Source organism: Meleagris gallopavo, chromosome 11 (genome assembly GCF_905368555.1).
Source record: "Meleagris gallopavo chromosome 11, MGAL_WU_HG_1.1, whole genome shotgun sequence".
NCBI lineage: Eukaryota > Metazoa > Chordata > Aves > Galliformes > Phasianidae > Meleagris > Meleagris gallopavo.
The window spans coordinates 6128164-6144810 of NC_139414.1; the positions used below are offsets into that span (position 1 = coordinate 6128164).

At 37.6% G+C, this 16647-nt stretch overlaps 1 protein-coding gene across 2 annotated transcripts in view; it reads right to left on the reverse strand.

Moving 5' to 3' along the window:
* Positions 1-16647, reverse strand: part of SLC25A36 (solute carrier family 25 member 36) — a 31228-nt gene that overhangs the window by 7682 nt on the left and 6899 nt on the right. Inside the window, exons 2-5 of one of the 2 annotated variants that reach the window (XM_085232567.1) lie at positions 16019-16189; positions 10685-10762; positions 6944-7044; positions 373-417 (exon numbers count right to left, since the gene is read on the reverse strand). In XM_085232567.1, coding sequence (XP_085088693.1) covers positions 373-417; positions 6944-7044; positions 10685-10762; positions 16019-16189 — 395 coding nt within the window. The remainder of the gene's footprint in view (positions 1-372; positions 418-6943; positions 7045-10684; positions 10763-16018; positions 16190-16647) is intronic. The other variant, XM_085232569.1, reaches the window with a different exon arrangement.

Consider the following 16647-nt stretch of genomic DNA (forward strand, 5'->3'; position numbering starts at 1 on the left):
TTAAAAGCATGCAAACTGAATAAATACTACTTTCAGTGCAGTTAAAAGGCATGTATTACTATAAGTTAAGAGACCTTTTAATAGTGAACTATAAAGAGAAGTTAAATTTAAGAGCTAATGCCTTATTTTGCATTCAAAGCAGATTGTTGATTGCCAGAAATACTTTTACAAGCATATGAGTGTTTAAATTGTTAAAGTAAATAGTATGACTTCTAACTATCCAGACAGACAGCAACTATTTGGGCTTGCATCAGGGCTACGGGTTAAAGCTTTGATTTTCAGTCCACTAAAGAAAAAGGAAAAGAAAAAAGACAAAATAAAAAAAGAGAGAGAGAGAAAAGGAAAAAAAAAAGAAGTAAGAAACACTCTTACTTCTGCACAACCGTGGAGAGAAAAAGAGCAAAGTGAAAGGCAGCTCTGAAAAATAAACAAAAACAAACCATCTAGAGTTGTAATACCACACGTGCACCATTAATGAGGTGACATGTCTGCAGAAGAGAGAAGGAAAAGGGAAGGACTGGAACATGGCCAGGCAAGAGATGATAAATTTAGACAGCTGCTTGCTAAGTGGCACACATCACTTGCATATCACTACAAAGACATGCTGCCCTTCTGCAAGGGAATGGACTGGGGTTGTGGGAAAGCAACAAAGAGTTATCTTGTTCAGTGCATACCTGGTACAAAATGCTTATACAAGTAACAGGGTATCAATAGGCTTGTTTATGGAGATCGTTAACAGCTTACATAAATATATATATTTAGTAGAACTGCTTGCATACCAGTTACTTCTGTTTAATCACAGTCTATGTTTACACTGCACACAAATTACTGCAATACTCTGAGAAATGCCAAGGGATCTTAACTGTTTTTAAGGTTTCTTCTGCTCCTGCCCCCAAAACTCTTCAATAGATCAATTAGGAATTTCAGTTACAGTTTTAAGGACAAACTATGGGGTTTAGAAGCTACTAAAATTGAGTTACATTTCTGTGCCAAAACAGCAAGAACACCTCAGTAATTTCAGTGATTAAATATATTTTTAAAATGACTAAATTAAAACTAAACTTCCTACAAACTCACTGTGTAGATCATACAGGCTTTTGGCTAATGCTTTTTTGATACACTGCTTAGTTTTTCTATGTCAAGTTAACATATAACCTTTCATAGGATGAAATCCTAACAAGCCAGAAGTGTTTGATACCTGCATTTCACACACTTCAAAATTTGTGAAACCTTAAAACCATCAGGGACCTATCTAACAGGCACTGGATGATTTAAAAACATAACACCTGCAAAAAAAATGTTCTGCAGTTCAACCAGTTTGAACCTTTCTGACCTGTCTGCCACATTATGGCATAGGAATTTCACTGATTCCAGCAACACTTGACCCTGAATTGAACTAAATATACATTTTGTATTTTCATTTTCCTATCTCAAATTAGAGGTTTTCCACAGGTACAGTTCCTGTTGGATACCAGAAATGAACATGACTGAAACAGACACTTTGAAATAAGGAGGGGAAAATTAACTTCCCCTACCAAACATGTATTCCAGGAAAAGGCTTCTCTTAAAGGTAAGATCCTTTCTAAAATCCCCTCTTAATTTGAGATGTTTAATAAGTTGAACAAGACCCAAATACTTTTGCATTCCTATTTATCTCAGGTACACGCTCTGGAATTTCATTAATGTTATTGTGTTTTGCAGTGCTATTAGCTCAGTACTTCCTCTTTGCTATTCAGCCCAAATACCTGGCCTTTAAAGATGCTTTATTTGTAACAGGAAACAAAGATGAGATCAGAGGCAGTATCTGAGTGACAGCATTTGCCCAGAGCAGCAGCCTCATTCTTCAAGGCAGGCTGAGAAGGAATATACTGGAAACTGCCAGTGAATGGTGGCTGGCACAGGACACAGCCTACTCTGTCCAAACATGCTCTCCTTGGGTTGCTGTATACATTATTTAAGAACAGCACTGCCAACTGTAGGCTCAGACATCTAGCAAAAGCCGTTCTATCCCTAGGGCTGCCATAAGCCCAAGCAGCATGAGAGCTCTATCAAAGCTTTCAAATCAAGAGCCTTCAACAACTCAGGTCTCAACATGAAACAACCACAAAACTCAATTCTTAGAAGTAACATAGTAAAAATACAGTCAGTAGAAGAAAAAGAGTCGAGTGATGCTGCCCTCAAGGAAGAGGCGCCAAAATATAAATATCCAGAATTTTGGGATAAGCTTTTCTTTACAAATACAGAAAGCCTATATTGTAAGTATTGTTTAAAAAATGAAGGTGAAGGATTCCCAGCAACTACTAAGCAGTTCTCATTTTTTTCTTTTTTCTTTTTTTTTTTTTGAATGCTTAAGAATTATTCAATGTCGACATATAGTAAAGCATTTTAACTTTATCAATGTGGTATATCCTCAAGAAATTAAAATTTCATTACAAATGCAGATCAATCTGGTAGTACCAGAAACTCCTGTACTTCTATGTTTTAGTTCTGTGAATTCCTATCCAAGTTTCAGATTGAAAACACTATCTTAATCAACTTTTTGAGCTATACCAGCTAATGACAGGTAAGATCCCAGGTATTCCTATTTATGCATCATATTTCATAAGTTATATGTATTTTTAAATCTATAAGCCAATGTAATTGATACAGACGCATGTGAATATGGAATGCTGAATCAGAAATCCAAAATAGTAAAATAAAAGCAAACCGAAAGAGAAAACAGAAAGACAGAAGAGACTGTAGACATATTAAAAAGAAAAAGAAAAAAAGAGGTCTTCAAAATAATGTGACAACAAATATCAGCTGCAGCATTTTAAAGGCAGCTCTGGGACACTCAAAAAATAAAAAAGCCTTGTTTAACCCAGTAAGGGACACTGAATTAGCCAACAGAGCTAAGTAAAAGTAGCAGCTATCAGTGAAAGGTATTTTCCACCTTTCCCTGAACTGCACAGGAAAAATTAATTCAACAGAGTTCAGGAGAAGTGTTGTCTTTGCACAATGCACACAACGTGTATTCAAGATAATGAAAGTGAATTCCCCTTAATTTGTTTATTTAATAGATATTACAAACCCAACGTGTGGTTCTTACACTAGAGGCTGCAAGAGACGCTCAGTTCAGTACTCACGAGGTTTAAGTTAGTCCATATTTCTGCAGGAAGTGACCTGCGGATGGGGAGCATGAGATGACACGATCTCACTCTTTTCACGGGAGAAATGTACAGTAAATGCCTAAAATAGACACAGGCTTTTCTGTATCATAACAACAAGCAGTGACCTCATCAGACACATGTGTACAAATCGAACCCCCTTGGAAGGGTTTGTGAATTATTTTGAGATCTAACTTTTTTCAGGTAAAAGTTTAGGAAAAAAAGAAAGAAAAATAATCAGAACAGGCCACAGATAATAAAATAGTTGCATAAAATGCACTGAGTACTGAAATTTCTGCTCATTTGCAGCAGTTCAATTTTACATCTCCAAATACTTACCTATGTATGAGACGGGTAAGTGAACCCTCCTCCTTTCCCACACCCTCCCAAATATCACTCAAAAAAAAAAAGTAGGCCTGCCTCAGGACTGAAAAAGCAACGTAGATGCCTTATGAAATCAAAGTTTCTAGTGTCAATAATCAGCGACTTAAATACACATTTTACTTGGTATTTAGTTAACTGTGTACACTAAAAAGTTACATGTTATCTTCATTAAGAAAGAGAGCAGTCCCAAACAAAAAAAAATAAAAATAAAAATCTACACTAGCATGGGTTGGGTTTGTTTGCTACTAGAGTTACAAAAAGAACAGCAGTAGTACTTCAGGCAAAGTGGTTCTGAAGCAGATTTGCAACAATATTGCCTGAACAATGCTATTAATCATTAAAAAGCAAATCAGAAAGCCATACAGGAATCAAGCATCTCATTCAGGTCTTAAGTTTTTGTTCTCTGCTGGAATAAAAGATGTTGAGCAAGTAAAATGAGAAGAATTCACAGTGAATCTGAAAATTTAGCCTAACTTTGGAATGTACAGAGAAACAATCTTCACACAGCAAACGCTCGTTCTTGTATGTATGGTTCAGATCCACTCACTGTCTGAGCTTTCAGTAAGAATCGTGTAATATGTCAGGTGGTAAGCAAAAAGTGATCTAATACTTTGTGGGGGATACACTGATATTTTAGAGATGAAGGTGATGCAAATTGTATAGTGAAAGCTAGCACACAGCAAAAGAAAAATACTTTCTAATTGCATAAGGCATCAGTTATTAATATGTAGCATAATTCATCCTCCTCAGAAAAAAAAGCAAATGTACTGAAGTGTAAGTAAAATCAACAATCTATGCTTCATCTTGGGAAGAAAGAATCAAGCCTAAAACCAAGAAGGTCTAAAATACTGCAACTCAGTTTCTTGCTTCCAAAAATGCCATTTGTATAAAGTAATCTACTTTGCAATAACATTAGTCTACTGTGGGATATTTACGTATTAACATCAATACAAGTAAACAGTATTTCAAGTTTACTGAAGTTCACTGCTTACAGTGCTTTGATACAAAGTATTAATGAAATAAAGCTATGGATAACTTACAGATTTTTTTTAAAACTGCATGTTTGCATCACTGTATTTTTCAACCTATAAGAAAAGTTTCGTAAGTGCAAACACCACCTCATACTCATTAAGCATCAGAAACCTCTTAATTAAGACTGAGGTACTCATTTCCTTACTGAAACCAATGGTAGCTGCAAAAGAAAAATTAATACTGATTATTTTTGCTAGTTGTAGTGTTTATCCAGCTTGCCAATTCTGCAATTTTAGGTTCCCAAGCATATTACAGCAAACTTCTGTTAACCTCTTTAAGTCAAGCAGTTAGGAGGTCTCATTTGATTTTGCCCCTGTTCTTTTGCCATTTCCTTGAGATGATTTGCATCACATAGCAATACAAACCTTGCTGGTAAAACTTAACAGGTGCTTTAAGTGCATTGTCTGAAATATATCAGAATTATAAAAACAAGGTTAGCATATTCCCCAAAAAAAAAACCAGTTAACACACTGTTTATAAGAACAGTCCTTTACATGTTCATCAAAATAGCAGTCATACTGAGTGCCAAGAAATTCTTTGTAAAAGAACCTTCTTGTACAGGTCTTCCAGGGAATGTCTGGAATATAAAAAAGAACTGTGACCTGCAGCATGAACCTGTACTAGGCATTCAGCTTCATTAGGTATATAGTTTAAGAACAACTGCAGAACTAGATAAGTGTGAGAAAGATATCAGCCACATAAATGTTCAATAATAAAATGACTGTAAAAAAAGGAAATAGCAGTTTGGGCTAAAATACATTTACCTCAGCCTACATTTAGCAGCAGTCTTAAGTGCAAATGCAAAATACAATCTTCTGAAAGGAAAGCAAGTCAACAGGCACATATAGAACTCCTTGAAAAACTGTGTCTGCAAGTCCTTGGGAAAGTCACTACACCACAACTCCACAAAAGTTCTTTCCGTTATGGATAGAGGACAATAAGTTCCAAAGGTACAGAAAATCAACTCCTCATTTGTTTGTAGTAATGCACGAGTTTTACAGTATGATCTTCAACTGAGGATACACTTTCCCTCCCTCCCTAGCATCCATACATTTTCCCCCTTCAGAATTCAATTTTTTGTTTGTTTTATTCTCTTAACAAACAGCTGAAGACAAGAAAAAACAATTATATAATTAGGATTTCTGATGTGATTAGCTGATTAGGATCAACTTTTCATGAAACTCCTCCCACTTCATGCTACTCACCTACAAATAAAACACATGCTGGTAGGTGGGAAGAAATACTCTATCATTTGAGAATCCTATTTTGCCTAAGATAAATGGCTGTCCTCATGTCTGTAAGTTAGAAGGTTAAATACTGCCACTACACTTCTCATATGATGGAGCTAAGCATTAGTGTATTACTTAACTAAGAAGCTAACGTCACTTAAATTTACTATGGTATATAACAATTTCTTTGTAATAGATCATCAGCAAGTATTAAACAGAAGTCATTCTGATCATCTTTTTTGTCAACATCCTGGGCAGCCCATTGACTGTGAAATTTGGCATGAATTAGAAAATTCAAAAGCCTATAATAATATTGCAGAATTCATCTGTGACTATCTATGACACATGCAGAAAAACTTCCTAAAATTTGTTTCTGTATGGAAAACAGAGGCAGCAACGGGCAAATTGTGAGCTTGATTTTTTCAGATTAAGTCTGTTATCAGAACCATTAATTCCTCATTAACAATCCCAAAACACAAAACACGTAAGTTAAGTAACAACAAGTACTGTCAATTGCTAAAATATACTGAAGTTACATGGTAGATTAAAGGAATTCATTTTCAGAGAAAATAAATGAATATGATGGAAATCTGCTCTTCTATGCCACTTTAGTGGTTGAATAAACTTCACATAGATCAGAGTTTGAGCAAAGGATGTTTGGGGGAGGGAAGATGGACAACTGTCACATATAATTATACAAATCTGTAGGCATATTTCAGAAAGACAAAAATAGGTCAGACATATAAAGCTGCAACAGAAAACATGAGCATAAAAAAAGAGATTAAGAATTATTTAGCCTAAGTTCAATGCACACAGTGCTGTTTATAGTTTGCAGAACAGATAGCTACTGTGTTTAGAGCATTCAGTTTTCGTGTCACAAATTTACAAGTGAAGAAGCAGGCATGCAAGTTTTCCTTGTAAAGATTATTCACACAGCTTAAAGATTTCCATTAACGCTAAGTGCAATGTTTCTTGTGCATATTTCTCCAAATGCCTTATACAACAAGGGGCCAAAACAGGTAACAGCTACCAAAAGAAATCATTCAGCCACCAAACATCTTCTGCTTTTTTTCCCCCCCACACATTTACAACCAACTCTCATTTGTCACTAGGACTGTAGAATGAAGAAGCTATAAAGTTACAGATCCTTACCTGCCACACCAGCTGAAATCATGTGTACCTGGGTAGAATCTGGATTGAAAATATTGTTCAACTTTTCCTTGCAGTTTGAGTAAGCAGCAAAATATATCGCTCTAAAAGTAGAACAAGATGTGAGTTATGCTGTTTTATGTGTTGATGCCCTTAAAGGCAGTAAGGAAAAACTGTTCAAGGAATAATTCCTGTAAAGCAATGGGACTATTTTAGGAATGACAAAATGAGAACACCGAGGAGAAGGATACATAATTGAAAATACAGCAGTGGCTCGTGTGACAGTAGGAAATCTACAGTCAGGAAAGCAAAATAATTGAGACCTGAAGATATATTGCTCAGTATTTCTGTAAGCAAACTTTGTTCTAATGGCATAACTGTTTTCAGCACTACAATCTGAGAAGAATCATCAAATACATAGGGCTTTTTGTTTGGTTGTTTATTTTAAAAACCAAACAGAGCAGATTTAATAACTTCAGGTTATAAATATTTATATGTAAAATGCTTCAGCAGCTGTAAACATGGGATCTGAGTTTTCTTTCTCTAGCCTTGTATTTAGAATAGGCACTTTGCTTTTTTCCTCGGTACATTACACAGAAAACACTTGTGCTACATTCAAGTCTGCAAGCTGGTATCAAAACAAAGCTAGACAAAAATCATGTTGTCATGGTTTTATATTTTTTTTTTGTTTTGGTTTGGTTCTCAGTATTCCGCATCAATACATCATGTAGTATACTGGGAGTTAAAGTGTTAATGCTCCAATTCCAGGCACCTATCCCCATACGTTACAGAAGTCATGGGATCTGACCCTTCCGGGTGGGGCGGTCTCTTACTGCCTGGCAGTGGGTGCTGGAGGGTGCTTTCCTGGCCGTTCCAAGCTTTTCAGGTTTGAATCGGTATCGGGAACTCTCCCTCTCTCTCTCTCTCCTGTTTTATTTGATTTATTAGTCTCAATTTCAATCAGATTGTATTATATTGTGTTATCTTGCATTCCGATATCATAATTAGTAAAATAAGTTTTCCTCCATAGATTGTTGCCGCTGTTTTTTTTTGTTTTCCTCCCTTCCTTCCCATTTTGTGGGCTGGGAAGGGGAGGGCAGGGGCCTACCGCCCCTGTCACGGGTGTAGATTGATCTCGTTAACTCCGTGACACATGTCAATGCAGTCATAAGAATACTTGTTTTCATTCATGAAGGCCATAAAGCTGATTTTAAGAACACAAAAAAAACCTTACATTTGAATTTGTAACTCAGATTTTTTTAAGCATCTTTACAAAAGGAAAAAGTAATACAAGTTTTCACAAATAGAACATCAACCTCATTAAGCTGTGCAAACATGTTTTTCTTTATTAAAGAAATGATAAAGCGTTTGCCTAATGGACGTAATTTCTAAAATGGAATCTGGACCCAGTTAAGTATACTGGATATGTTATAAAACATGCTTCTCTACAGCTTATTTAAACAAAGAGCTGCTGTTAAATCCACTTAGCTAGTGCTTAATTGAAATGAAGTAGTGGATGAAAGCAGAGCCTGCTGGAGGGGAACAGGGATGTGCCTGTTTATAAGGCATTAGACCAAGAGGACATTTTAGCATGAACACCAAAGAAAGCAAGCTAGCTAGATGCAAACATAAATTACTGAAAAGAAATACCCTAAAAAGTTCTTAGCAATTGAGGCTATTCTTCATTGAGGGTAGTCACTTCAAAATGGAATTCAATGCTACATAAGAATGACTGTTGTAATGGATCTTTTAAGCCTCTTGCAAAAGGAAAACAAAAGCTGACTAAGGAAGGAAAAAAAAAAAAACAAAAAAAACAGCAAATGCTAAATTGTCCAAGAAATTACTACCCCTAAACAATGATGAAGAGATCAATGGGCCTTTATGGGTCAATAAATGAGATGTAAAAATTACTTTGTAGAAGGAAAAAGTGAGAACTGCAAGCACAAGACTGCAGTCCACACATGGTGTGCATCCCCATAATTTTTAGTAGCATAAAGAGAATAAAGCTGCAGGTTCTAAAGAAGGAAGCTACAACTATGCATTGCTTTATATAAGCAATATAAGATAAACACAGAACACAACAGGGGAGATTAAAGGGACAGGAGGTGAGAGAACTTCCTAGCAAAGGCATCTGTTGGAACCAGTGAAAGCCACAATGCTGAACATTCAGATCCAGACTAGACTATCATCAAGTACACTCTTCAGCATAGAAACTATTTAGATTAAAAACTGGGAAATTAATTATTCTAGCCTTATCTTGTTTTTGTTTTCCCTCACCTGCTATCTATATTTTTTTTTTGTTGGTGGTTCCTAGTTTAGAGATACACATAATATTGTACTTGGCTAAGTCCTCAGATGCTAATTGCCCAATGACAGCAGATTAAGAGAACATGGCAAGATTTTCCTTTCATTTTTGAAGAAATTACGTTCAGAATGATGCAATATTACATATTACACATTGATATCCCATAGGTATCAAGAATACAAAGCTACAATCACTTCAGCTTCTGCAAACACCAGTGTTAAGTTAGTGACCAGAGAATACCTAAATCATTCAAAATATTTCAAAAAAGAGATTTGAAATTAAAGTATTCCAACTGCTGGATGATGCTTCTCTCTTATTCATACAGAGAATCTACAAAACACCACTTCGTCTGATTGAAATAGAAGACAAAGCAATGATGAATAGAAAACCCAGCTTAATAATATTTTCCAAAAGCATGCAAGGACACTGAACTATAATAGTTCAGTTCACTCCCCAAATCAGTGTGCAAGAGATGGGAATAATATCTTCTGCTCAGATAAAAAGAAAATAACGGAAGCAGGGCACAAAGTCAAGGGAAGAATAAAATCATTATGACTATATATTCCTGATGCAAAAATACTTTCATCTTAAGAATAGAATAGAAAAGAATGAAAATGGGCCAAAAGACGACCAGTTTCACTCAGGATTAAGCAATTGTAATAGTTATACAAATCTTTGCTTACATATTCCTACTTAGATATTCTATTTTTGAATGAACTGTGGTTAATACTTGTACCCAAAGATCAATACAAACTTGGGAATAATCTACACCTCACACTGCCTGACACTAACAGTAGGGGAGCTACTAGGGTAACACTTCAACAAACGCAGAATAATTGACAACAGTAACACCACTGCCACTTAGACCAGGTTTGCATTCTGACCTGCTTTATTCTCTGAAACTGCCCTTCTGCCCTTCGGAGTTCAGCCTGCTGCTGGATCTACTTAATCTATGATAGGTGTTAAGTTTCACCATAGTCATCTTTATTCACATTTCAGAAGGCCAGTAGTCTGTGCCTCACCAGAATTTATGTAGGAAAAAGAGCCAGTGTTTTGTGCCTATGGTCATACAATTACTTTCCAAATGATGGATTAACTGAAGGCTAACTCTATCTATGCATAAGGTACAAATTTTGTTAACAAATGCAACTCCTTAAATATATTCCTTCTTAACTGGAGGAAACTCAAGAGTAAGGAATAGCATACAGAACAAAGCATTAGGAAATGCTGAGACACCAGGTGCAGGAATTTGGGTCTGGGGCAGCAAAGCATGAGTTGTTCAGTATTTTCAGATATCATTTATCCCAGGAACAAAAGGATAATTACTAGTAAGTATTTAGACTGCAATAACTCATTTGAAATAAACCCTCAATCTCTTGAAAAATACACAGCAACCAAAATTTCACTGAAATTATTCCACTTTGAATATCTATATTTACCTGGAAGGAGCAACGCCTACCAAGTTAGGACCCAGCCCTCTAAACAGAGAACGAGGACCTTCCTTTTGCAAGATCATCCTAGAAAACAAAAGCAACAATATTTTAATATTCATATCAAATTTAATGAATGCATTGACCAGAGTCAACATGGCATCATTTTAAGCTTTGATCTTTGTGTATAGCTTTGACAATGCAGTGATGACCACAAAAGTTAAATCATTTCCCAGACTCAGCATAAAATTTCATTATTGCTTAATGTACGATAAAAAGCCAAGAACTAAAGGCAGAAGTCAAGTCTATACAGACTTTTCTCAAAGATCAGATTTTACTTATGATGCTACTCGTTAAGATGCTTAAGTGTCCTTTTATTAGTGAGAAAATACTGAGCATTGAAGTAGTTACATTCTGTAGGCTCTTCTAGATGGCATTAGGGAGAAATGGCTTTAAAGAGATTCTATCCTATATTCCTTTCGTACTCCTTAGCTCTCAGATTTTGACAACTTTTGGGGGTAAGAAGGGCAGAGCACGGAAGAAGAGAGTTATAAAGATTCAGTTACAGGAACTCAGGAGCTACAAGCCTTCTGAGAGTATTCACTCTATTGCTAAAACCATGCCCAGCCAAGCATATATTTTACAAGCTCCCACCTACCCTTCTCATAAAGACAGAAACCTGAGTATGATTTTGCATGTACTGCCCTGGTTTGATTCTACAAGATAAAGTACAGTAAGTCACCTGTCTGAACTTCGAGGAAAGCAGACTTTCAGATAAGAAGCACTGCCTTCTCTGTTCCCACGCATGACCTAAATCAACATGTTAGAGAACACGGTCTGTCCCATTTTCATGATTTTGAACTGCGAGACTTTTGTTCTGCAAGATTCAAGCTACAACACATGTGATCTCTAGCAGTATACACTCCCTTATCCCTCCAGTCCTTCATGCTTCCCTGCAGGGCTTCTTCCTACACTGGTGAGCAAGTTCACAAAGCTGCAGTCACCTGTGTCACTTGCTGCAACACAATACAGCTCTTTCTCTGATGGAGGTACTCAACATCTTCATTCTATTGATTGGGTAAAAAATTAATAATAATCACTTAAGGTACTCAGTTATTAAGTTTTCAACCAGAAATACATTCTTCGTGTTACTCTTTCTACAAGGTAGAGATTATTTTGACTTTGATGTCCCCTATAATAAAAGGAAATGGAAACATCCAATATGAGAAGTGGCCCTTCCTTGAGGCTTGGAGGCTTTCAATCCTCCATCCAACAGCAACAGATCAATAGTTCTGAGCCACTGCCTGTGTGCTCCTACCCAAGCAATGTTGCTAGCCATGGAGCAGGTGGGTCTTCTCAAATCACTACTGAAGACAATTCTCACCTCCTCTTACAAGCAAGAAGTCAGTCCTAATCTTATAGGAACCAGACTCGCTATAAATACAATTCTGGAAAGATTGGTTGGTTGGCAGAATTCCATGTGATCTCCTGTCTTTGTGAGACTTGCAGAGAAACAGAAAGTCAGTTGATAGATCTCAGAAGAAGAATTACTAATACAAACACTTGGAATACCCATCCCACCTAACTGTGGATTCTTAAAGAGCGACCAAGTTGAAGACCGCAGCAAGATTTTTTGGTACACAGAGGATATCCACAAATATTCAATTTTAGTGAATTTTAACTGATAGATGAAAGCTATCTGTAGCATAGAAAGAGATTCCAGAATTGTTCTGATTTCTAGAAGCTGAAATTGTACATTTCACAACAGCTCTGCTATCAAATCAAACCAAAAGTTTAATAAGTTTATTCTTAGTAATCAAAATAAAATAGTGGTTCTGAACTGTTGCATCATATAAAGAAGTCATCATGACTGTTAGGAATGTTGGCATATAATGTGCCCAGCAATAATTCAGCTTCATATTCATAGTAGTTACTGAGGTCACTGAGTGAGTCGCTTTACAGATGTAATCAGTGTACTGAATACATCCAAAAATACTTTAGAAATCCTCATTACTTCAGCATATCTGCCATCCTGAAACCATTCCAATCCTTACACAGAAGGAACTATCGAAAAATTCTTAGCATAGAGTTCAGCACAGTCACAGTATCAGATTATAGCAAAACTGAACCCACTTAACATGTGACCTGTGTTCCCAAAGCACTCGTGCTCTAACATTAATCACCCACCACTACAACATAAAGCACTGCACATATTATACGTATGCATGCACATATATGAATGGGTATAAAGCAGCAGAAACCTCAGTGCTTTTGCAAAACTTACGAGTGAAGTCTCCATTTTTTTCTTCTGGATCTACAGCATCCCAAGACTTGTCAGAGCAACAAATAACAGAAGTCACAGAAAAATTTCCTTCAACAGCAAGCAGGCAAGACTATAATAGTGATAGTTACTGATGCTCTTCTGCATTCACAGACATCAGTTGGAGGAGTTACAGTCTCCTCTGAAAATACGACAAACTTTTTGAATTAAATATCAGATCTCAAAGTCTGTACTGTTTATCAAAAGCAGTAAACGGCAAATCTACGACTGGGAGAGCAACTGTAATGTTTCATTCGGCCCCAGTTGACCTGCAAATATCACATGAGTAATTTGCAATGCAAGGCTGATCAGATTTCTATCATCAAGACCTCTGGTTTAAACTCAATGAAGTTAGACACAAAAGGCATCAGCAATACGATATATAGCCAACGGATATTTAGGAATAAGAGAATTCACTTCTGTTGCCAGAGAACACAGTCACCTGCACTGCCTCATCTGAGTTTATTTTCCTGGCACAGATGCCTCTGATATCACCACTGTTGACTGTTTAGGTGAAGTGATTCCACAACAGTCAGTTACAGTGAAATTCCAACTTCACTTGCACAATTCATCCTACTTTCAGACAGAGTACTGTAAGCTCATGCACGAGTCTTGGAGCACTGCACTGAATTTAGTATGAGAAAAGACAACCAAACCCTGACCCTGCAAGTCTGAAAACATTAAAAAAAAATCTTCCATGCAAGAAGTTATTTGGGTACAAGCTCTATTTAAGCACCATCCTCTAACCAGACAAACCCTAAATCTTACACAGCAATTGCCAGAAGAGACTGCCTACAAATTACTTCACCAAATTATTCTGGATAGCAGTAGCTGGTCTGAAGCTTAACTAAGTCTTTCTAATGCAAGGAGCAATAATAGATCCTTCCTGGAAGAAAACTCTCCACTTATATCCAAATTCTAAAGCTACCTTCCCATAACTGGTTAGCTGAGTCCCCCAAAGTGAACTCTAGCTGTGATCAGCACTAGCAGTATAACTGTGGACAGATACCTCTTCTGCTGGCTACTTCACAAAATAAGCACTCACGAGAAGGGGAAGAAATGCAGTCATAGAATCATAAAATACTTGGATTGGAAGGGACCTTAAAGATCATTTATTTCCAAGCACCCTGCCGTGGACAGGGTTGCCAACTACCAGATTAGGCTGCCCAAGAGCCTATCCAACCTGGCCTTGAACACTGTCAGGGGTGGGGCATCCACCACTGCTTTGGGCAACTTGTTCCAGGGCCTCACCTCTTGCCAAGTAAACAATTTCTTCCTAAATCCCCTGCTTTTAGTTTAAAACCATTTCCCCCTTGTCCTGTCACTATCAAACCATGTAAAAAATTTCTCTGCCTCCTGTTTGTTAGCTTCTCTGATGTACTTGAAGGTTGCAATGAGGGGCCTGGAAAAAACCCAGCTCTCTCAGGCTGTCTTCCTAGGAGCAGCACTCCAGCCCTCTCCTCTGGTCATCTTTACAGCCATCCTCTAGACCCACTCCAACAGCTCTACATCTTCTTTACACTGGGCCGCAGGCCTGGACACAGTACACCGGGGGGCCTCATGAGGGCAGAATAGAGGGGGACACTCACATCCCTCATTCTGTTGGTCACCCCTCCTTTGATGCAGCCCAGGATGCTGTTGGCCCTCTGGGTTGCAAGCACACACTGCTGGCTCATGTCCAGCCTTCTTTTTTCATCAGGACCCTCAAGTTGTTCTCTGCAAGTCTGCTCTCAGCAAGTTCTCCTCCCTGTTCAAAGAGGTGCCATGCAATCAAAATGTCCCAGGCCACAGCAAAATTTGAACATACTTAACTCTTACCAGCTCTAAGAAGTGTCACTAGGCACATGTCTACTAGAAAACACCAAAATGGCTTCTAGTCTCTGTTTTCATCAACATTCATGATCTGAACACAAACCAAGTTAAAAAAATCTTGTATTAACAAACCATCCAACACCTAATTGGACTTCTCTTTAAGGGATCTACATAGACTGGAGAGTTGGACAATCAATAGTATGAAATTAAAAAAAGGAAAATGCAGGCTTCTGCATCTAGGAGGAGCAACGCCAGAAATAGGTACAAACTGGTAAACAAGTGACTGGAGAGCAGACCAGCAGAAAGGATCTTGGGGTGATGGCTGACAGCAGGGTCTACATAAGCCCTGACAGCCAAGAGGGCAAGCTACATTTTGGACTGCATTAAATACACCAAAAGAATGCACTCAATACATTACAGTGCATTAAAAAGATGCAATTCTCTCACTATGAGCACTGGAGAGGCTTTGCCTTGAATATTGTGTACAGATCTGGGTTCCACAATATGAAAAGGAGGTTAAGATAATTGAAAACATCCAGAGGAGAGCAACAAAGCTGGTAACAGGGCTGGAAGGTGTATCCTATGAGAAGAGTCTGGGATTGTCCAGTCTAAAGGCAAGGAGGCCTGAGGGTGACCTCACTGCTCTCTGCAACTCCCTGAGCAGAGGAAGCAGAGAGAGGCACCACGCTCTGCTGCTGAGAATGCACTGGGAATGATTAAGAGCTGTGACAGGGGAAGATCAGACTGGATGTAGGAGAAACTTCACTGTGAGGATGGCCAAATACTGGAACAGGCTTCCTAGAGAGGTGGCTGATGTTCCATGCCTGTCAGTGTTCAAGTGCCCTCATTAACATACTTCAACTTTTGTTTAGCCTTGAAGTGGTCAGACAATTGGATTGGGTGATCTTTTTAGGTCCCTTACAACTAAACTGTTCTAATTTTAAGTGTTAAGAGTTTTGGGGATGTAGGTTGGGGTTGTGAATTCCACAAGGGATGCATGTTCTGGATAATTCAAGGTATAGACTCGAAAATGAAAGACACTTGGAAAACTAGAATGTGAAACTTACAGTTAAATAGCAAAATACAGGAAATGTAAAAGTGAGATGACAGACAAAGAAGTCTATCTTTCACACAGATTTATCCATTTGTCTAGCACACCTCCCCTTCTGGCCCCAAAACCAAATCAAATAGGTAGTAATGTGTACACTCACTTCAAACAATGGAGAGGTCCAGGAGAAACTCTAGTTACTCGATTGACACTAGCACCATTCACAGTGTTGAGATGAACTTCAGAGATGTACAGAGTCACAGAAGAGGACTGCAACCGTGTTTTCACAACTTCCAGTGGACATGTCAGAATTGCACCAACAGTACCCCCACATCTGCAAAGAGAAATAGGGTCACCATTTTCTAAACTGCAAAGAAAATAAAGAACACAGTAATGCTACACTGAGCAGAGATGAACAGCGAACAGTGAAGAAATAATGATATATGCATGATAATGGTGTAATTCCTCGTCCTTGAAGACAAGCAAACTATTAATCCTTTGACATTTAGAGAAAATTTTAACAGGCAAAAAGTTTCCCCACATGGGCACTGTCTTCAGCACAAGCTGTTCAAATCCATTCTGGAAAGTAGCTCAGCATTTCAAATGTTTAACTGCTTGTAGTAAATTTTAACTTTTTTTTTTTTTTTTTTTTTGAATGTTCAGTGTGCTCCTGGCCAGAAAGGAGATGCCAAAAATCCTTATGAGTAGAGCATAATTTGTGCAGCGTGCACACAGAGCTATGCTCATCATTCTTAGGAAAGCTAGTAAAAACTGTACTGTGGCGATTTATTA